General features: G+C 42.1%; 1 protein-coding gene across 1 annotated transcript in view; it reads left to right on the forward strand.

Annotated features, from left to right (window-relative positions):
• Positions 1 to 465: 465 nt before the first annotated feature.
• LOC124613031 (nitric oxide synthase, salivary gland-like) overlaps positions 466 to 23,291 on the forward strand; it is a 159,237-nt gene continuing 136,411 nt past the window's right edge. The window contains 9 exon segments of the mRNA XM_047141599.1: positions 466 to 543; positions 8,222 to 8,384; positions 8,965 to 9,056; positions 9,825 to 9,966; positions 11,058 to 11,197; positions 12,266 to 12,440; positions 13,075 to 13,176; positions 13,881 to 14,075; positions 19,454 to 19,548. Coding sequence (XP_046997555.1) covers positions 536 to 543; positions 8,222 to 8,384; positions 8,965 to 9,056; positions 9,825 to 9,966; positions 11,058 to 11,197; positions 12,266 to 12,440; positions 13,075 to 13,176; positions 13,881 to 14,075; positions 19,454 to 19,548 — 1,112 coding nt within the window. The 5' untranslated portion in view covers positions 466 to 535.

The following is a 23,291-nucleotide window of genomic DNA, read 5'->3' on the forward strand; positions in this document are numbered from 1 at the left end:
TCTACATTCATTTTTCTCTATGGACGTAAATTGACCATTGTTGTTTTCTGACATTTACTTATGCGACTGCTGGCTCCAAATCTCATACCGCAGAGTATATTCACAAAATGAGAGCGTAAATAATTTGATTCGCATTTAATGAGGCTACGTAAAATTTCGTCTCGAGCACGCCGTTTGATAATTGAACTATTTTTCTGATATCAAGCGCGGCAACCGTGACTATAATCCTTGTCGTTCGTAATGCTTAAGACCCCTCCTGACTATCACTCGACTGCAGCTGTAGTGCTAGACAATCCATATTTATTATAAGGTTCTGCATAAGTATTTTATTATACTGTATAGTACTGTCTGAAATATCTGACGAAGCTAGAATACAGATTTCTTTTCGTATATTCTGTTTCAGTCGTCTCAGTGTGGACAGAAAGCGTGTCTTGGCAGTGTTGTGGCTCTACCGGGAGGAGACGCGAAAGCGCTGAGGACGAGAGAGGATATACTCAAACATGCCAACGATTTCCTCGAGCAGTACTACTCGTCGATGCGCCGGTAAGGCTGCACATGGTTAAGACTTGCGTTGGGTACTTCCAAACTGTGTCCAGCAAGCACAGAATTATAAATGGCAACACCTATTCGAAATGTTTGGTCATAGCAAAACACATAAACCACCAAATTTTTCCAAACTACATCAGTCTTCACTTGCGCACCACTTGTTAATTTGTAAACAGAGTCAAGTGTTGACACAGACTAAGACGCCCAGGTATATTTCATTGCAGTTAAATTACCGACTAACAGTGAGTATCCGTGTATTAAAATCTGTTATTTCAAACTCAGATAATGGAGTTGGAAAGTCCTACTAAGATTCAGTGGTCGCTCAGAAAGACTGCTGCTTAAATTTTATGTCGGCCCTTATAAGGTAACTTTGCTTCATTGCGTATCACTGGAGAACAGTTTGCATTGTAATAAAAAGAAGATCCAAATTGTGCAATTCTTTAGGTCAAGGGAGGAAAATGGCAGCAGAGGGGCGAGATAATTAGGTTCGTTCGCTATCGATGACGGCGCTGTTAGCAGCAAATCTGGTCGCCACCAGCATCCTACCTTCATTCGGTATCATCATGGTTAATAAACACTTATAAGAGAAGGTGGAGCGGTGAAAAAAGGAATAGAAAGGGGAGGGGAGGGATCACTGCTGTCAGCTGCACTGGGACTTAACGCGGAATCGGCGGCGACGAATGAAAATGTGTACTGGTCAGGGATTCGAACCGGGGATCTCCTGCTTACTAGCCAGGTGCGTTAACCATTGCGCCATTCGGGACACAGTGTTATCGCAATTGCACGGACTGTCTCGACTCGCCTCACGGTCGATCCATATTCCCATCGATCTCCACCTACCTGCAGCCCCTGTCCATTTCCTCCATGTTCGCTCTTCCACGATTCTTACAGGAGGTCGGACGTATTTGTGCATCCGCACTGTTAAGAGGTGGATTCATTGCCCAGCTAGGCCTATCAAATTAAATGAATGTGTGGTGTCTGTTCTTTCAGACAGAGAGTTTTATGAAAGAAAAGACAAGCAAAGGGGGAAACAGATCTTTCATCTTATTTCCCCCATGTCTTCCTGTTAACTAGCAGTTTTGTCACTGGAGTTTGAGTCTTCTCAAAAATCCAGATTGGCCTTCTTTAGAGAAATAATCCAGTCCTTACCGAGTTATAAAGAAGAGAACTTAAGAGTGTCCATATCGAACAGCTTTCTTGCTTATTAACCCATTTGACAACCGAGATTTTTGTTCTAAAATACCTTCAGCCTTAATTCTAAGTCAGAATAATCGACAGGGTCAAGTTCGTCACATTGCAAACGGCTCAGAAATTCTGAATGTTCCTCTTCGATCAGGCTTTCCTTTCCCTCAATGAGCCAGTCTTGGTCGATACTGGATGCTGATGATTCAATATAAGTTGCGAAACATCTTCAGATCTCATATAATGCTATGTATTGGTAGAAATTCCCTCGATGGAAATCAGAATGCATGAAAAGGGGATGGACACAAAGAGGATTGGAGATAGACGTCTTGTCGATAACGAGACCATTGGACTCAGGCCACTACTTCAACTAGAATGGATGGTAGAAGAGAATCAGCCGTAGCCTTGTTGAAGAAATGATCGCAGAATTCGTATTAAATGATTCACGTAGAGTCTTAATTATGGATGACGGACGGGGGTGGAAACCCAGTCCCTCAATAACTGTTTCGATAAGAACCAGAGAGGGAGGGGAAGGAATTGCGACAAGCACCCACCAGACATTACGACGCCTACATTGCTTCAAGGGAGCCACTTTCTCGTGAAAGAATTTCTCAGACGTACTTCTTACGCAGGTCTGTAACAATTCGTTACGAGTTAAAATGGCAGCAAGTAATTTATGGCTATCGAACTTTCACGATTAGCCGCGATATAGTCATCCATCAGATGAAACTACGGCGGTAACACGTAAGTGTTCCAAGCAGGCTTTGCGATTACGACACAATAAAAGCACGTTATACCAAGGAGAGCAGCCCTGCATGTATTAACAGTCAACCTTTGCTTTTGATCCGTCTACAAGAAATTGACGACGTACGGCTTTTAGGGATACATTTACTGCTAATAAATCGAGAAAAATATTGGTCGGGCGAGAGCGGACTGTAGCAAATGTAAAACGACACAGATCAGTGAAGCAGAGATTATTATATAAGCTCTTTCGATTAAGGGTACACTCACAATTAACGACTCATGTGAGTCTAACGCAACTCCTGACGTCAAGACACATGATACTCCTCTAGCCGTAATTTCGAACACAATCATAACCGAAACCCGTCAGTATTAACGAGTAAAAGTCCACCTGCGATGACAAGGAACTTACTTTACCACGTCTGACGAGAGCGTTACATTATCATTAAAAATTATAAAAAGGGGATTTATCTGAGTATCTTGTCTTTTATTCAGATCAAATGTTTTTACATACTTCTCTGCAAAGGTCCATGAAGGACTGGAATATTTCCTATTAAGGCCAGAATCGTGTACTTCAGAATGACTGGATCTGTGGGACGTCTCTGGTGACAAAACTGTCTACGATCTACTCCGCATCCCTTTAAGACAAAGATACGACGCTTTTTAGGCTAACGACTCGAACATCTAATAAAGATTCGTTTAAAAAGTAATTTCTTGCAGTTAACAGCCACGTGGTTACCCCGAGAAGATCCTGAGGAAGACCTGGAACCAGACATAGTGACTTGATCAGGTCCCACGTAGAAAGAAGAGGAACGTGCATTGGTTAGGAATAGAAACGGGAAAGAAGTTCAAGAAAAGAAGATGGACCAATGTATTTGATGCAACGACGCGGGATACAGACGTATGTACTTACATATGTACGTAGGTTTACTGCATGTATATACCGTTTTTCAAGAACTCTGCACTGTTGCTACAACGGCAATGTCGGAAACATAACAAAGAAGCAGAGAATGGATTTATGACTCATAATAAAACCTGACCATAATCGTAAAACCGTAAGCGACACAGCGAATTACGTTACATTTGTTCCACTAATACAATTGATTTTTTCTCAATCACAATTTCTATGCGTCTGCGCGTGATTTGTAGAATGTAGTAACATAACTGCAAAGGCAACTGCATAGAAAAAGAATTCTGTCTCTTTCTTGGATAGCTTCACCAGTGAAACATTACTTTCAGCCAAGAAATGATCATTTCTCCTGGCGGCTAATGTACGACGGCTTCCACGACACGGTGCCATACGTTTGCTTTATCCTCGATCTTAAGTTGACTGTATGCTTCTATGGGACATAGAAACAGGATCGTGCCGACTGATTACCAGCCTAGGTCGACGAAATTACCACTGACAGATTTTAACTGCAGATAAACTGAAAACCATTTGGAACGATGAGGAAAAAAGAAATGACTGAAAAACAAATGTATCGTGTCATTGATCTGCAAGACAAGAAGCAATTTTGAATTACAGCGAAATTACACCTATGAAAAAACTAGTAATTATGACGCAGTCACAACAAATGGTTCAAATGGTTCAAATGGCTCTGAGCACTATGGGACTTAACATCTTAGGTCATCAGTCCCCTAGAACTTAGAACTACTTAAACCAAACTAACCTAAAGACATCACACAACACCCAGCCATCACGAGGCAGAGAAAAATCCCTGACCCCGACAGGAATCGAACCCGGGAACCCGTGCGTGGGAAGCGAGAACACTACCGCACGACCACGAGATGCGGGCCAGTCACAACAATCAGCAGCACATCGCGAAGAGTTTTTTGAACATACTGACGTGTGATTTAGTTTTGTAATTAGTATTTAGTAGTTTTTGGGATATTGGTCGTGAAAATACTGCAGCCCTCTGTTACTGGAATTTACTGCACATAGTGAAACCTACACGTATGATGGTCCATTAACAGACGGATGGAAATACCAGGTTAACTGGTAAGTAATAGTGTCAAGTAAGATGTAAATTCACAAATATTGCTACAAAGGGATGTCTTTTTTAGTTGGAAATACTTGTAAATCAAACGGATCGAAAAGAACATCCCAACCAGAAAGGTAAGGATATTGAGACATCCAACCGAAAGCCACTGTTCTACAAATGTTCCAACACATTCTTCCCCGCAGTTAAGACTATCTGTGCATCTCCATTACTGGATCGAGCAACTGTTCTTGCTGTTAAACTAAATGTCCCTGGATTTTAATTAGATTTCTGTTCTAACGTGATTAAATTGTACTACGAGAGTGCAAGCTGAATCGAAGATAATCTCTCTTCGTTTGTCTCCGTAAGTACTAGACTAAAATTTATTGGAAACCATTGAAGATTTCTGAAAAACACCCTACAAGGGAGCATGTCCTTTTCGAAGAACCTCGATACTTACGAATATAATAAAAGCGAGTTTTATTCTTTTCCAGTCATTCTCTACAAAAAAAATTAAGATCTCAAACAGTAAGAATTTATGCTGGAAATGAGTAGTGAGTTATTGCCCTCATATTCATATATTAGTCTCATTTTCAGCTCAACTGGTAAAGTAACATGCACTAAAATTTTGAAATGACTTTATTCATACGTTGATCCGTTGCAGCTGACGCATATGACATGATTAAGAGAAGACAAGACATTTTGCCGTCTACAGGCATTAAAATAAATCAACGATGCGGGACGAAAATTTGTGTCGGAATGGGACTCCAACCCGGGTGCTCCTCTTCTCTAGAACCGTTTCCTTAATTTCCTCGGCCATCCGGACGCACTTACGTCAAATATAAATTCTCAACCTGTCACACGCAAGCAGCACTCCTGTCCATAGGCTCTGTGCTCGAGAACCTGAAGGAATGAAATACACTTCCGAGAACAGAGAACTTTCATAAGCAGAAGTAGCTGAAACGCCGAAGAGTTCGGTGGCCATGGGGTACAATTCTTCTGCGGTTTTTTATTCCGAGGTCTCCATAAAAAAATAGTGCATAACAGTTTTACAGCGAACACATGATGAGGATGTTATTTCTTGGACAGCTTCCAAGATTCCACCTCACCATGACAAACACAGCAAAGATAGGAAACTACAGTAGTTAACTTTAGTCGAAATAAATTCTCCATGAGTTTAGTTTCTACGACAGCATTTGCTATTTAATATTCAACAAGGGTATTTATTATTTTTATGTTATTTTTTGCTATTTACCTTTGAGCTGCTACCTAGTGACTATGACAGGTCGTGGTTTCACAGTATTAAACTGTACATGAATATAAAACGGAGCTTACTTGGTTTCTTTAGCATTTTAACAAAGTTGCAGCCGTATGTAGTTGTAAACATATAACTAATTAGCAAAAGCAAATTATTAAAATTAATAATTTATGTATTAAGAAGACAGGAAAGAGTTTCGATCTATATAATGCTACAAGTGATGCTGTCCTGGAGGGACAACCTCAGAAAGACAGAGGGCCCGTCGCTCCTGGACAGCCACCGCCCCGCCTCCCGCTACTCGCTATCCTAGGGCGTGTACCTCAGCCTCTCACCCTCAGATGACGTGACCCTGCATCTACGCTAGGTTCTGTTCTACTCGGTAGCGTGTGCTGTCCTCCATTTCTTCATTTATCTTACCATATATTACAACTGCCTAATGTACACTTGTTTTCGTGACACGTCACAGTCAAAATGGCTCTGAGCACTATGAGACTTAACTTTTGAGGTCATCAGTCGCCTAGAACTTAGAACTAATTAAACCTAACTAACCTAAGGACATCACACACATCCATGCCCGAGGCAGGATTCGAACCTGCGACCGTAGCGGTCACGCGGTTCCAGACTGAAGCGCCGTTAACCGCACGGTCACACCGGCCGGCCGTCACAGTCACCTGTCACGTTTGATCAGGAGTTTATTTATAGTTTTACTAGTCTAGGTTCTTTACACTTCCACCATGTGTGAAAGGGTAATTAGAAGGAAAAAGTTTCCAACCCCGGCAAATGTTTGTCGGTAGGACGTTTGTTGACAGAAGTATGTTCGACTCAAGTGTAGGGGGTGTTTCAAGGTCTTTGCGACGAACATTAATAGATGATAGATAACATTATGGGGAACAAGTTTTTTTAGATTCAAAATGTTAGCTAATGCTTCCCAGCGACTCTAGACATCCTTTAATATTCGCCGGCTCTGAGACGATGAGATTTTACCTACCTAGGTCGGTCCACAAACCATGTGTATAGCACGTTACTTACAACAGTAAACTGAGTGATAGAACACCATAACAATGAGTGTCTCTAAGCGGAGAATGGTATTTTAGAAGCCTACGACCTTCTACGCGGAGTGAAATACTGGATGATAGGCAATACATATTGGATACTAACGCCACAGAGTGCCACCGTTCTGTAGTTTCTCAGGGGCATAACCAGTCTTAAACGACGGCTAGCATCGCCAGTAAACACCAGCGAACACTTTGTCTCTAACGAAGTGATCTATTAGCCCTAGACGTTTGTCGCAAAGACTTCGAAATACCCCGTAGGTCATGGCTTTCATAGAGGAATACTGGCACTTCACAATCGCTAATAGTATACAAACAGTATCGACTTAAAAAGACGGCTTTGATGCCTTCCTTCGCAAGCTGCCAGTACGGTTCAGCGTTGAATTTTTTCTCAAACAGGAACGTCGTAGCGCAGATTTAAATTTAGCGTCATAAGCAAACAGATGCTGAGCTACTTGCGCAAGCAAATTTCATAAGTCGTCCAAACGCCTTCAACGAAAAGGGCAGTGACCATGTGGGCAAGTGCGACAGCGCATTTGGGAGAACAGTCATTCGAGATTGTGGAATTCTGCAGCCGCTTCCCGAAGTAGGACATTCGTAAATAAAGCATTAAATCCTCGTTGATGGGTTGAACAAAACTAGGAATGTAATGGTGTATTTAAGACACTGAAATCGCTTTTGTGTAGCGTGCGTTTCTCATACGTCATTTTGTCTAATCACCCTACGTCGCGAACGTTGCTGTTCTTTCAACAGACAACCACCGCTTGTTTCATTTCCCAGCAGATCTAGTTGTAGGTGTCGAATATGTTCTGTTTAAATTGAATGTTAAACTACAGACTTACTTCCTCTTCAAGACTATAAACCAGACAGTTCTGACATCACGGTCTTCTTTGTATACTCACTTCACTTATCTCTCAAAGAAATAATTAAGTCGAGAAATCACGGTGCTTGAGAAGTATCCCCCTGATTAGCTCAAATTCGCCCAACTGAAGGACACGCTAGTTCCATACATAAGCAGGAGAGGTGTCCTTGATTTATCGCTTCCTCATTGTCTGGAACTTTACGACTGGAACTTTACGACGGTCTGTATGACAACAAGTGATATATATTTGATACAAACAACAGTGATTTGCAGTCGTAGTAAATCTCGCGGTTTATGAGGTGACCACGGGACACTCGTAGAAGCCGCCAAGCAAACAGACTAAGTAAGTTACGGCCGCGGAGTACAAACGATTCATAACACATGAATGTTCAGAAAACAAATACCAGGAAAAGCGAAGGCTAACACTGACAACACGACGTATTTTTTTATTTTATTTTATTTTTTTATGTATTACATATTACAGTTCCTCCTACGTTTCCGATACATCGCAAAATGCAACGGGAATGTCTTGTGAATAGCTTTATACTAACTTTCGGATGAAAAATCGTACTAACTCTCATTTTCATTAATGCTGTTTTAGGGCAGACAGTCAGGAGTACAGGACTCGTTTGGAGAAAGTGCAGCACGAGGTGGCAGCTACAGGGACTTACCGGCTGACGAGTGATGAGCTAGCATACGGAGCCAAGCTCGCCTGGAGAAACTCAGTGCGCTGTATTGGTCGCATACAGTGGGCAAACTTACAGGTGAGAAGTCTACACACGAGTAGTTCTAAAATCGTCGGGACTGTCGGGAGTTTATATCTTGCACTTTACATGTTATTGCGGGTTATCGGGAGTACACAGATGCGGCTGATAAGTATTAGAGCCATATACACGTGTCGTGAAACTTCTCACCCGCGTAGCAGCATTTATTTAATTTTTACAATGTTATAGTTATTCTGCTAGATTGATTCAGTCATCCCCTCCACAAAGTCATTCCATTCATTTATGCATACTTACTAAACCCAATGTCGTCAATTATCTATGAAGCGTATTCCAGTCTTTTTCTGCAGTCGCTATTTTTCCTTTTTGTATACCTCTCAATTTCGCATTGTATCTGAACAGCTATTCACCTTTCACATTTTACTTTTGTATAATGTTGCTCTCCAGATGTTGAGTAGTAGAAACATCTTTCTCGATTTAAGATTCAAGTTCCAACAAGGAAATCTCCTCTCTTGGAAATAAAAGTCTACATATTTTAACAATTGTGATTATTTTCGACAATTTTATGATACTTTGTAGAAATTATGTCGATGTTGATTGTTAATCTCTTACTTATCGTTAGGTTTTCGACTGCCGACACGTGACGACAGCCAAGGGAATGTTTGAAGCACTCTGCAAGCACATAGAATTTAGCACAAACAATGGGAATATAAAGTGAGTATATATCATATCCCTGTATACTATTGTAGAATCAGGATTGTGATAAAAGTGGATTATCATACAAATCACCAGTGGCATATAATAACCACATTATTAAATCTTCTATTTCTCAGTTCCTCACAATGTCGAAAAGACTTCGAAACCACAAATTAAGAAATAAAATAGTCCAGCAATTCTTTAATAGCGACACATCAGCTTGGTTTTTTTTTTTTTTTTTTTTGTATAATACAACTTCTTGGGACCCATACACTACTTTCACTAACTAAATCTACGTCTCTGTTTCGCTGAACTGATAAAGTAAAAGATTTATACTAAAATACGGTACCTCATTTATTTGTGTATTGTATATGCCTGGTGGTTTTATTGGGAACAAGTCTCTCAAGGCAGAAAGTACGGGAGTAGCAGCAATTAATAAACAGTAAAGATATTTCAGTTCACATGACCCAAGTCCGAGCAGACAGAGGCTGGGCTGTCGGAACATCACCAATTTGACAGGCGAGTGACGGAGGGTTCATAAACGGTGGAACGGTCCCCCCTCGTAACTCTACACGTTTCAAATGTATTGATTTTAAATACTCAGAAACGAAAAAAAATTATCATATATAGTAAGCCACTCTATATTAATAGAAAAAGTCTGAGTAACTATTCGAAAGGGAGATTCTTCTATGTTGCTCTTATTTGGAGTTGGTTCACTCAAAACTGTTAGCAACAGGCAGTTCATGTTGTCGGATGTGGCTGAGCAATATTTTCCTTCTCTTCCAGGTCTGCGATAACTGTATTCCCCCAGCGCACAGACGGGAAGCATGACTATAGGGTCTGGAACAACCAGTTGATCAATTTTGCTGGATACAAGAATGAAGACGGGAGCGTCACAGGAGACCCCGTCAATGTGGAGTTCACAGAGGTACTCAGCTGATTTTCCACTGACTATAAACCAGTTTCCTGACAGTAAGGACAGCAGAAATAGATGCTGATAGACACAGGTTTCATTCCTTACAAGGATGTATACTCGGTCGCTTTTCTTTTATAGTCATGGCAGCCTATTTTCTTAATTTATAAAACTCCCTACCAATAAATTGCACGTATCATTCTTCAGTCGTGAAGGAAACAGCATTATTGTATGTGAATGTCCTTAAACGATAAAGCATAATAGGTTCTGAGTCGTGTGCAAAATACATCGCAACACAAAGTTTCAAAGTTAGAAAACCATTACTGGGTATAGTATTTGCATAACTGTTTCTTCATTTTAACCAATCTGTTATGACAAACGAAAATTTGTGCCGAACTGGAATCATTTAGGCCATCCAAGTACGTCTCCATGACGGACTAAAATTTTCAATATTGCTGGTGATACGAACATTACGAATTTTATTCAACATACGTATACCTTTATGGCGTGGTGAGTAACTATCTTCCACCAAATCTGTTTTCCCCTTGTGGTGCCATTTCCACGCGCCCCAAGGAAAATCCTGTGGTGTAATATTCTGGTGTGACAGGTAGGACTCCGTGACAGCAAAACTTTACCCAGTATTGAAATCGTGCTCAATTACCCAAATGACTACGGTAAATGTTCGCGAAAAGCTTGTATTTAATTGGCTTCGGAAACTGGTCTGCCACAAATTACACTGCAAGTTCACTGTTTGTGAACGGATATTGTTTTCGTTTCCTGTCACTGAATGTATTACCTTACTTCCCACACATTCCATTTCAGTGAATGCAATTACATTTCTGAAAAGTAGTTTTCAGGTTAGTAGGATTTTCACATTCATTTGATCGATATACGTAGTCCAATAAAGTAATTTGTCATTGCTTGCATCATTAATTGGAAAAATGAATTTGATTAACTATTAAACGTTCACAATAGAAGATCGAATAAATTGTTTAGGAATCTTCATGTCATACATAATGTGTTAGCGCGTTCTCTGATTCTCTTTATTTTACTGGAGAAACTACTCCAACTCGCTGGTAGAGCCGTCAGTAAATAATTTTTGGCAGGTGTGCCTAAAGCTGGGATGGAAGAGTCCACGCACGAACTTCGACGTTCTACCGCTGGTGCTGTCTGCAAATGGAGAGGATCCAGAGATCTTTGACATCCCGCCAGAGCTGGTCCTGCGGGTACCACTCTCACATCCAACGTGAGTATCCAGTCGGTTCATTGCATCTTCACTTTAAATGTGAGGGTTCATTAAACGTCTGACATCCTGATACGAAAAAAGAAACAGATTCAATCTCTCTTTCGCGTCAGTCTTCTCAAATGTTATGTATACTCTCTACGAAGACAGAGACAGAGAAAGAGAAAGAACAAGGGGCAGAGAGAGAGAAAGGAACAGAGAAAGACAGAGAGAGACAGATCGACCTCAATCACTTCATGTAAATGCAAGGATGGTTCTTTTGGAAAGCACATAGTAGATTTCCTTTACCATCCATCCGTAATCACAGCTTCTGCTCCATTTCTTACGACCTCGTCATCAACGCTACCTTAAACGCCAAACTTTCTTTTCGAAAACATTATTTCAGGACGGACCATTCATCACCAAGTGAAGTCAATCGACGTTTGAAAGATCGTAAAGTCAAAATAGAAGCCTTGCACCTCATTTTAAATATCAACAACACATCGAAGAAATAGTTCTTCGTATAGTTTATGGTGTACAAAGGAATTCACAAACAAGTGCAACATTTTCGCCAATGAAAAAGTGTTACTTGTATTTTCAGTATTTGACGAAACACATAAAACGATACATGTGTCTCTCACATGATAATATGATGGCGTGAATGTACTTATTCCAGCTGAGACAAAAATAAAACAAGCCTATTAATGTCAGCAAAATTTCATGCACTAAACTCGCTTCTATAGTCGCCCCTGTTGTGTGTCGCCTAAGTAAAGTATAGACCAGGAGAGAAAGGTGGTATAATCCTCTGTTTTGTTTCAAGGATAATGTAACTGAGTTATGCATCTGTCCATGGTAAATGAAAAATGGAACAATAAGGAAAAATCTTTTACTGCAAGTATTAATCTCCTCTCTGAAAAATAACGATGGATTAACAAGGTAAAAATACATCCTGGACATACTGCAGCGTAAGCAGTCTCAAACAGCGCTATAGTCCTTGTAGACATACTCTCTGAATGGTGGGATTGTCAATCTGTTTTCTGTATCACGTGTTATTCGTCAACGTAGTAATGTGTTGTTTAATTCACATGACAGGTATGACTGGTTCGAGGAGCTGGGTCTGCAGTGGTTCGCGCTCCCAGCAGTGTCGGGTATGATGTTTGACTGTGGAGGAATCGAATTCACCGCTGCTCCTTTCAACGGCTGGTACATGAGCACGGAAATTGGTTGTCGCAATCTCTGTGACGCTCACAGATACAATATGCTTGAGGTAAGGCTTTCTTTGACAACACGACTGAGAAAACTCATTTATGTCTTTGCACACACACATATTCTCAGGAAAAACGTGATTTCTCAGCATGAATGCACTGAGTAGACCAGGTTGCACTAGTTACATAACCAATCACATCAGGATAGCTATGTTTATAAATAACAACAAGACAGGAACACATACGTTTCTTAAATTTTTTTGTACTCCTCCAAATCTATTTCTGTTTCGTGTGCTTCATTTATATTCCTCCTTCCTGGCCAAGATCCTTGACGTTATTCATTAGCACTTTCATTGTGGCGATCCCCCACTCACTCGTATACCGCGGTCTTCGGTTCATTAATTTCTCATTTTGTGTTATCATCCTTTCAGGTGCAGTCGCCACTATCTTAACCACTTTTTTCTTTTGTAATTTATGCTTCAGCTGATTTTATGTACAGACTTGCTGACGTGCTGTTCGCTCGTCTCGATTTCTACTCACAAATATTTATTGTTCGATAAAATTTCTGGGACCAGTCGAAAAAATTTTTCGTTTTCCCAGAGAAAATAAAACCATATTCTGATTCATCTTAAAGTCACTTCATCCATGCACGAATATCATAATAATAGACTGCACAAGACTTTGTTTATGTTTCAGACGGTAGCCACACGAATGGGTTTGGATACGCGAACTGCAGTTACGTTATGGAAGGATAAGGCGCTAGTAGAAGTCAATGTTGCCGTATTGCACAGCTTTCAGGTAAGACACAAATCCTGCAGCTCAGTAGACATTTTATGATGATACAGAAAGAAAACAATTTTATATTTGGCAAGGTCGGCTTATCATGATTTTTTTTTCTTTGGAAGTGGAAGAGGGGGGCAAGTGTATACGTCGGAGATCAGCTGCAACTCTTCTCAATGGTACTGGAATCTCTGCAGCGCGAGCATTGCCGTCTGGTGCAAAATGTTCTTGTGTTGAAAAATACCATACTGGGGATGAGAGGGAAGTGTTACTGGCATAAGCAGATGCAAGCCATCACCAATAATGTTTGTTAGTCCATAGCCTGCATATTGTGTTTTGCGTCACCAACATGACATGTTCATGATGCTATAACAATCTGTGTGTCCTGGGATTCGTCCTTAGAGTTAAAAGTTGTGTCCTGGTTTATCTGCACAGATATTTTCTTTTTTTTTTTTTTTTCGTTGTTCGATGACCCAGTGACAATTCTTCAGGAATTTCAAGTGATTTACAAAACGATTTGGGAATATATTGCACGCATCTTGTTAACATCGCTCGAGTGAAGCTAACTTTTGGTTAGTTACAGCACATACAAAGACATCTTCTCAGTCGCTCGTAGTTTGTAAAAAAAAAGGGCCTAAATAATATAGAAAAACAAATTCTTTTGTACCTGATATCATATTCCTGACTACATGTGTCACTAAAATATTGTCTCCATCTTACAGTTGAAATCTGTGACGATTGTGGACCATCATACAGCTTCTGAGAGTTTCATGAAGCACTACAAGAACGAAATGCGGCTGCGCAAGGGATGTCCAGCTGACTGGGTGTGGATTGTGCCACCCATCTCAGGGTCCGTGTGCCCCGTGTACCACCAGGAGATGGCGATGTACCTGCTTAAGCCCTCCTACGATTACCAGGTGAGACCGTGCAGTTTTCGAGCTTTTATTAATTAAACGTTGGCATCAATTTATTCTACATAATTAATGAGCGATATCCGTTAGTCATAACTATTTTTATATAGTTACTGTGAGAGAACAGATGTGTAATAATTACTTGAATGGCTACAACTCATCGTTTCAATTTCATCGCCCAGTTTTACAAAAGTTTCATACTTCGGTTTTGTAAGCTGTAGGCCAGTCTTGAGTAGTACAGACCTGGTTGCTGCTGAGAAGGATACGCGTGAAAGGAATACGCCAGCAAGTTAATTACATCTCCACTGTAAAAGTGACTGAGATGTTGAGGTGTAGGTGTCGCAAATATGTTAAATCTATCACCTATTCAGCACACTGATACTTTGGGAAAAATATTGGTCAGATTCTACAGTTGTGTATATATGTTATCAGTCACTGCTTCGTACACAGTTTAGTGTATTAATTCATGTCCTGTTTATATAAATGCAGAAATGCTTTTCTTTAGTCACAATATACGTTTCGTCTGACTCATTTACAATATTCCCAACTGTTGGGTTTCCGTCCCTTGTTTGCAGTGTGGACGTGATGTCTCTACGCACACTTCACATAAATTTTTCCTATGACATCGATCTTGTAAATAGAAGTTAAAGAGGGGCGACAAACGGCGAACAATGAAACAAAATAAACCTCACAGTGACATCTTAGTAGGTCAATACCTTTCTGATGGCCAATATAACAGATTAACTGCAGCCGCGGGCGGAAGAGAGCTCCCTGCCAAACACTGCGCATGCATTCTTCTGAGCCTCTAGCCTACTTCTCACAGGTAAAAAATAACGGAAACACGATGCGATTTACTTCATTGAAAAAAATTACTCGTAAACAGGCCAGATTTCCTCGATGCAACTTGAAAAGTTCTAATAGCATCCCCGCCCTAAAAGAAGATTGCACAATTGTATCTGTTGCTAAACAGTATGTGCAAAACAATAAATCTGGAACAACACCGCGTCCATCTTCTCACTCCGACTGTGCTGTCACGAAAATGCTTTTCTAAGTATGTTGTGCACGAAACTTGCAGGCATCTCTTCTGTTGATTTAGTTCAGTTACATTCATTACCTGATGATGAAAAATTCCTTTCACAGTTCTATTATTGAAGCTTTGTCAGTAAGCACTGTAATACATCTGCCAACATTGAATCGCTGGAAATTTCGGAGCATAGGTTCCAATTAACAGATAATACAGACATGTATTTCTTGAGTCAGGTAGGTGCAACATTTCTACAGTTATTCTGGAGATATACCAGACATTTTATTCCTCCACAGAAAGACTAAGCTGTTCTGCAACATGCGACCAAATATAATACCTTTTAATCTAATGCCTAGACAAAAGTTACGTGGCAAATCATCCTTAACAACCTGACAAATGTGCATTGTCGGAAAAGGAAATTAGAACACCTAGAAAGACAACGTTGATTTTGATCAGATGACAGCATATGCCGCCTGAGGAGGGGGGGGGGAGGAATAGTAGATGTACTGATAACGGATTCAACGTTGTCCGCCACAACAGATAGCGTAGTGGTGTAGCTACCAGTGCGCCATCTGTGTCTACCGTTCAATTGGGAATGTTCACAGCCTGAAGGATCAGTATGCTGCAGTCGCGTGAAGCAAGCAGGCATACATGCCAAGGAGACGCATTTGTGCTTCTTACAGCTAACTGAGCGAGTCTGAAAAGGGCAAATTGTGGCCTTCTGAGCAGCAGGATTGTCCAATCGGAGAATTACCACGTCAGCTGGACGTGCTGCATCAGCTGTGCAACTATGCTGGTATCAGTTGTTACGAGAACATTCTGACACCCATAGACAAGATTCTGGCTGTCCACGCAGCACAGACGCCCGCCAGGTTCGTCGTATAGCAAGGGCAGCAATGGCAGATCGTACAGCTACACAGCGCAGATAAGAGGGATTGTGAGCCCCGACATGTCAACTCAAACTGTTGCGAACCGGTTATTAGCAATAGGACTGCGGGCACGGACACCTCTAGCCCGTCTTCCACTCACGCATCGACGTGCACAACTCGACTGGTGCCGTCAGAGGATCACTTGAAAAACTGAATGGCGCGCCGTGGTCTTCAGCGATGAAGGCAGATTCTGTCTGCACGCAAGTGATAGTTGTTTATGCGTGCGACATAGACCTGGTGAGCACTGTCTCGTAGAGTGCATTCGTCAAGGACACACTGGTCCAACCCCAGCCTTTTGATCTGGGGTGTGATAAGCTACAACCCTCGTTCACCTATGGTGTTTCTGGAGGGGACGCTAACCAGCGCTTAGTACGTGCACAATGTTGTTAGACCCGTCCTTTTGCCGTTCTTGCAACAGGAAGGTGATGTGTTTTTCCAACAGAATAATGCTCGCCCACACACTACCCGTGAGACTCAACGTGTTCCGCAAGACGTGCAACAACTGCCCTGACCAGCATGATCTCCAGACATGTCTCCAATCGAGCACTTGTGGGATATGACGGAACGATAAGTGACTCATGCGATTCGTCAGCCAAAAACTCTTACAGAACTACGTGAGCCTGTCGAGCAGATGTGGCATAACGTATTCCTAGGTAGTATTCGCCATCTGTACGATCGATTAGATGCCAGAGTCAGCACCTGCATTGCCGACTGTGGAGGCTACGCCACGGACTAATATGCCTGTTTCAGCATGGGTGCCGGGTACCTAAGAACCGCTTGTGCTATTAATCTGTAAATGTAATCATTTCATGTACTCCATGTGCACTGCTGCAACAATAAATCTTGAGTGAATTGAAAACCTCTAAAAGGGAGTATTATTTTTTTCCGGCAGTGTATCAAGAACCAAACAAAATCAATAATTACTTCGTTTTCCAATCCAACGGAGAACCAAAACTCATAAGAGCGTATCTCTCAGCAAGCCAGGGCGAAACAATAGACATTATTTATACGGAGAAATTGAAATTTTCCATAATTTCTTGAGTATGCTCCATAATAACTTTAAATTTGAGAAAGTAAAAGAAATTCCGCGTCAATTCACTATTTCAGTAACAATAAAACTGAGAGATATATACACTCCTGGAAATGGAAAAAAGAACACATTGACACCGGTGTGTCAGACCCACCATACTTGCTCCGGACACTGCGAGAGGGCTGTACAAGCAATGATCACACGCAAGGCACAGCGGACACACCAGGAACCGCGGTGTTGGCCGTCGAATGGCGCTAGCTGCGCAGCATTTGTGCACCGCCGCCGTCAGTGTCAGCCAGTTTGCCGTGGCATACGGAGCTCCATCGCAGTCTTTAACACTGGTAGCATGCCGCGACAGCGTGGACGTGAACCGTATGTGCAGTTGACGGACTTTGAGCGAGGGCGTATAGTGGGCATGCGGGAGGCCGGGTGGACGTACCGCCGAATTGCTCAACACGTGGGGCGTGAGGTCTCCATAGTACATCGATGTTGTCGCCAGTGGTCGGCGGAAGGTGCACGTGCCCGTCGACCTGGGACCGGACCGCAGCGACGCACGGATGCACGCCAAGACCGTAGGATCCTACGCAGTGCCGTAGGGGACCGCACCGCCACTTCCCAGCAAATTAGGGACACTGTTGCTCCTGGGATATCGGCGAGGACCAGTCGCAACCGTCTCCATGAAGCTGGGCTACGGTCCCGCACACCGTTAGGCCGTCTTCCGCTCACGCCCCAACATCGTGCAGCCCGCCTCCAGTGGTGTCGCGACAGGCGTGAATGGAGGGACGAATGGAGACGTGTCGTCTTCAGCGATGAGAGTCGCTTCTGCCTTGGTGCCAATGATGGTCGTATGCGTGTTTGGCGCCGTGCAGGTGAGCGCCACAATCAGGACTGCATACGACCGAGGCACACAGGGTCAACACCCGGCATTATGGTGTGGGGAGCGATCTCCTACACTGGCCGTACACCACTGGTGATCGTCGAGGGGACACTGAATAGTGCACGGTACATCCAAACCGTCATCGAACCCATCGTTCTACCATTCCTAGACCGGCAAGGGAACTTGCTGTTCCAACAGGACAATGCACGTCCGCATGTATCCCGTGCCACCCAACGTGCTCTAGAAGGTGTAAGTCAACTACCCTGGCCAGCAAGATCTCCGGATCTGTCCCCCATTGAGCATGTTTGGGACTGGATGAAGCGTCGTCTCACGCGGTCTGCACGTCCAGCACGAACGCTGGTCCAACTGAGGCGCCAGATGGAAATGGCATGGCAAGCCGTTCCACAGGACTACATCCAGCATCTCTACGATCGTCTCCATGGGAGAATAGCAGCCTGCATTGCTGCGAAAGGTGGATATACACTGTACTAGTGCCGACATTGTGCATGCTCTGTTGCCTGTGTCTATGTGCCTGTGGTTCTGTCAGTGTGATCATGTGATGTATCTGACCCCAGGAATGTGTCAATAAAGTTTCCCCTTCCTGGGACAATGAATTCACGGTGTTCTTATTTCAATTTCCAGGAGTGTAGATGGTTCGTGAATCATCAGCACAAAGAACGGTCCTTTCGAAGTGTCTCATCATGTTTCTTTATAGTGGTTGCAATTAACTGATATTCTGGGGACTTCCGTGCAATCAAAAAGGTTGAGTGACAAGTAAAATGTGAAATGCGTTATTTCCTTTTCTCGGTAATTTACAAGGTCGTTTTGAAACGTAGTTATCTTTTCTGATAGTGTGATAAAATGATTTTAACACATAGCTCCTTTGGCCTTCTATAGGCTCAGTTGCTCTCCTTAATGACTATTCACGAGTATATGAATCAGTCATCTGATGAATAGTCGAGTTTCAGACAGTCAGTGAAATATATATTAGAGGTATAACTAGAAGCTCATATTAGAGGCATAATTAGAAGCTCTGGTTCAGTAATATTGCTAGTATAACAGCCAGATGGGGTATCGCAACTCTTTGAGAGGGAAATAAATCCGTGATCTTACAGTATAGGGCGTAAGCAAAGAGCTATTCTACGAAGCACTATTAATCATCAATTACAGTAACTGCTTCAGTGTCCTGAACTACCAAGTTATAAGCAGGAAAATTATATGTATACTGATCGTAAAACTGCGACGTCATATATGAGATAACTCGTGCGTTCGTAGTTTCCCATCAAAATACTGTTGAATAAATCACCTGTAGTGTATCGGCGCCAAAGTTTCGGTCGCCAATTTCTACCACATCTGTTTCTCCAAGTTTAACTAATCACCCATGATGGCTGAACTCAGTTTCTTCCTTCTGTCCAGCGGACCAATCTTTTTTTATCACTCTGCCGACATCTATCGGCAATAGAATTCTTGGGATGCAAGAGCAATTAAAAGTCATTGACCTGAACTCGTGCTTGACTGTTGCAGGAACCTGCTTGGAAGTCACACGTGTGGAAGAGTTGTGCTTATAACAGAATAATGAGCAAGCCATCTCGAAGATTTAATTTCAAACAAATTGCCAGGTGAGTTCAGACGACGTCAATATTAACATTCGTAAAAGCGAGCATAAGTCCACCTAGATAAGTAAGTACTACTAATAATTTCTGTAAAGATGGCAAGATGACTATAAATCAAGCTGCACTTCTGACTGAAAATGGGTAAAGTAATATAACACAAGTAAAACGATTTTCATTTGTGTTAAACCAAGTCTCTTTTATTCAGAACAAGCAAACAGCTCCCGTTACTTTCAGAGCGTACAGCGTAATACTGTATCTCAGTATGAAATTTTCCATCTGCATCTGATTGTGCATTAAAATTAACCTACCTGCCCTTATTATATAAAGTACAACTGCATGGAGTATCAAGTGAAATTTATAACTTAACTGAGAATTTTTTGGTATGGAGGGCGCAGAATGTTACCATGGATGGACAGTCATTGACTAGAAATGTACCAGTAAATTCGGGTGTCCCCCAGACCACTTTGTTGGGGTCCTTGCTGTTCATATTGTGTTTAATGACCTCCCAGGCAATATTGACAGTAACTTCCAAATTTTCGCAAATGCTGCGGTTATCTATAACGCAGTACTGTCTGAAAGAACTGCATAAATTTTCAGGCAGATTTTTGATAATATTTCAAAGTGGCGCAGAGATTAACAAATTGCTTTAAATGTTCAAAAATGTATAATTCTGTAACTCAAAATACATGAAAACATGGTGCCCTGTGACTGCTGTATCGCCGAGTCACAGTGGGAACCAGTCAACTCATATAAATACCGAGTGGACATAATTAAAGTGAAGCTACTCACGAAGATCCAGTGTGGGCTGTAACTCTCATATGGGAGCGAAACTTGGTACATATGCTAATGTGTTAATGCAGAACCGATTTACTCTGGAAAATACTTAAGCCCCAGTTTCGGCTATCAGGTGTAAATTTGGCGCTGTACACTGTTTGTATGATGGCACGACACCCACGCTGTCACTTGACAAGCCATAGCGTGAGTTAACAGTATGGCTATCGAGAATAGAGAGCGTTTGCTGTAAGTGAAACTCTTTTATGGAAACAGAAACAGTGCTTCACTGAGAGTGTATCGTCAAAAATGGCTCTGAGCACTATGGGACTTAACAGCTGAGGTCATCAGTCCCCTAGAACTTAGAACTACTTAAACGTAACTAACCTAAGGACATCACACACATCCATGCCCGAGGCAGGATTCGAACCTGCGACCGTAGCGGTCACGCGGTTCCAGACTGAAGCGACTACAACCGCACGGCCACACCGGCCGGCAGTGTATCGTCGACTGAAAGGTCTGAGAAGAGATTGGATGTCACTAAACGGTTTAAAGATGATCACGATGACGAAATTCGAGATCACAGGTTAGCTTGATCTGGTGCCTGGCAGAGGAAGGCGTCCTATCCCAGTGGGAGCTACTGACGAGGTTGCTGTTGCTGCAAGTGACCATGCAGCACGCGCTCCGGTTAGAACTAGTGCTCATGCAGTGTCACGAGAATTTTCCATCCGATGGTCACCAGCATGGAATTTACAGTCTGTTTTTACTGGTCCTGTACAGGATCGTGATGGTGCAGCAACTGAAACCTCATAATCCGCAGAAACGTTCTGAATTTGCTCTTCAGTTTCTAGCACGGATGACATGTGGCCGGGCAATATTCTATGGAGTGACAAGGTACATTTTACACTACAGTCAGTACATAGAACTGCCGAATTTGAGGCACTGTTAAACAACGTGTTGTGCACAACGAGCCACGGCACTCGCTTATGTGACTGTGTGGTGTGGGTTCACAAGCAGCTTTATTCTCGGTCCGCTCTTCTTTGAAGAGAATATACCTAAGCACCTGTAAGGTGAACCGTGACGTCTGCACCTTATTGAGAACTCCTTGTACAGCTTTTGATTCCTGCTTTGGAAGAACGAAACTGAATGGAAACCACTGTGTCCATTAAAAATGTGGCAACACTTCATATCGCTCGCCCTGTGAAAGCTCTGCCTAATGCAGCCATCCTCGATCGTGTTATCTGCACAGGTTTCGTAAATGCATGGCCTGCAAGATCATCTGATCTCAATCCTGATGAATTTAGGCTCAGGGGATATCTAAAAGAACGCGTTTACCAGGAACATGTTCGTTCTCTACCTGATCTGAAGACCAATGTACAGGACAAGTTGCGCAGATTCCACTAGAACAGTTGTGAGCAACTGTCAATCACGTCGCTTTACGGACGCAGCATCTCGTCTACGTCTCCGGTTCTTATATTAAACAAAGTGTGTAAGCAACGGCTAATAGTAAAGCAATTTTATGTCTATCACATCTGAAAACATTTCTATACTTCTTCCTTTCATTCACAGCGCCGGATTTGCATCTGATGGCCAAAACTGGAAGTAATTTTTTTTTTCAACGTAAATCGGTTCCACATTCACACATTAGAATATCTACCAATTTTCGCTGCCATACAATAAACTGTAACATCACTGGACCTCTGTGAGCAGCTGCACTTTTAATTACTACACAAGCTACGTGGATGAAACACTTTGTAGGAATATGAAATGGAGTGATCACATACGTTTAGTCGTGTATAAAGCAGGTGGTAAATTTCGGTTTATTGGTAGAATACTGGGGAAATGCAATTAGTCTACAAAGAAGATTGGTTAAAAATCGCTTGTGCGGTCTCTCCTGGAACATCGCTCACGTGTGTGGGACCTGCACCAAATAGGACCCGTGGGAAAATGTCACAGAGATGTAGAAAAACCTGAAGATAGATGTAAATTATCCCTTGAAAGCCTACTTACACAGTTTGAAGAACCGGCTTTAAATTATTACTCTAGGAAAATACTGAAACCCCCCTCGTATCGCTCCCATGCGGATGGCGAGGACAAGACTAGATTAATTACAGCCCGCAAAGAGGAATTTAAACATTTTTCTCGTGCTCCATACGTGAGTGGAACGAGGAAAAGCCCTAATAATTGGGAAGCACCCTCTGCTGTGCACTTCAAAGTGGTTTACAGAGTATAGATGTGGATGTCGATTTGCACTGTGTGTCGAATCGGAATTCGGAACCAGATCTTTGCTTTCTATTGCCAACGCTACGCCAACTGGAACATCGGAATGCGCCGTGCGGTACTCAAAGTAGAGAATTAATAATAGCTGCTTTGACCAGAGTTCTGAGATGTTGAGCTCGTAAAACACTGTCGCTTTCGATATTCCGGTCTACCACACAGTTTTAATTGATGTAGCGTTTACTACTGTAATCGTCCCAGCTTATAAAAACATGTGCATTTGATTGTCAATCAAATAGTAAAGACACAAAAGAACAGCTCGTTTTCTCCGTGTATTTTATTATGTCGCTAACTTTACTATATGTGTCTTTATTTATCAACATTTTTTGTCTCCTGGAAAAATTTATTACTGTATTCAAACTGAGATTGTACATTAAACTTATGGTCCTAAGCACGCCGATCAATTAATTAAGTAGATTGTGACCACGGTTGACATCCTAGAATTATCTAGCATTCACTATATGTCTGCACAGAACGGAGTATTCTGCAATGATTTGTTTCGACGGTTTCCTTGTCAGTATCATTTGAAACCTGATAGATCCTTTTCACATTACAGTAGAAAACATCTGTAGCAACTTTCAGTACATTTATACGGAATTATTTCCTCTAACTCCTACAGCAGAGAACATCTAGGGACTGCTTTCTAATAGGATGATATCTTGTACCCTTGATGTACCCGTGATGTTTCAAAATTTTCAGCA

The sequence above is a fragment of the Schistocerca americana genome, chromosome 4 (genome assembly GCF_021461395.2).
Source record: "Schistocerca americana isolate TAMUIC-IGC-003095 chromosome 4, iqSchAmer2.1, whole genome shotgun sequence".
Lineage (NCBI taxonomy): Eukaryota > Metazoa > Arthropoda > Insecta > Orthoptera > Acrididae > Schistocerca > Schistocerca americana.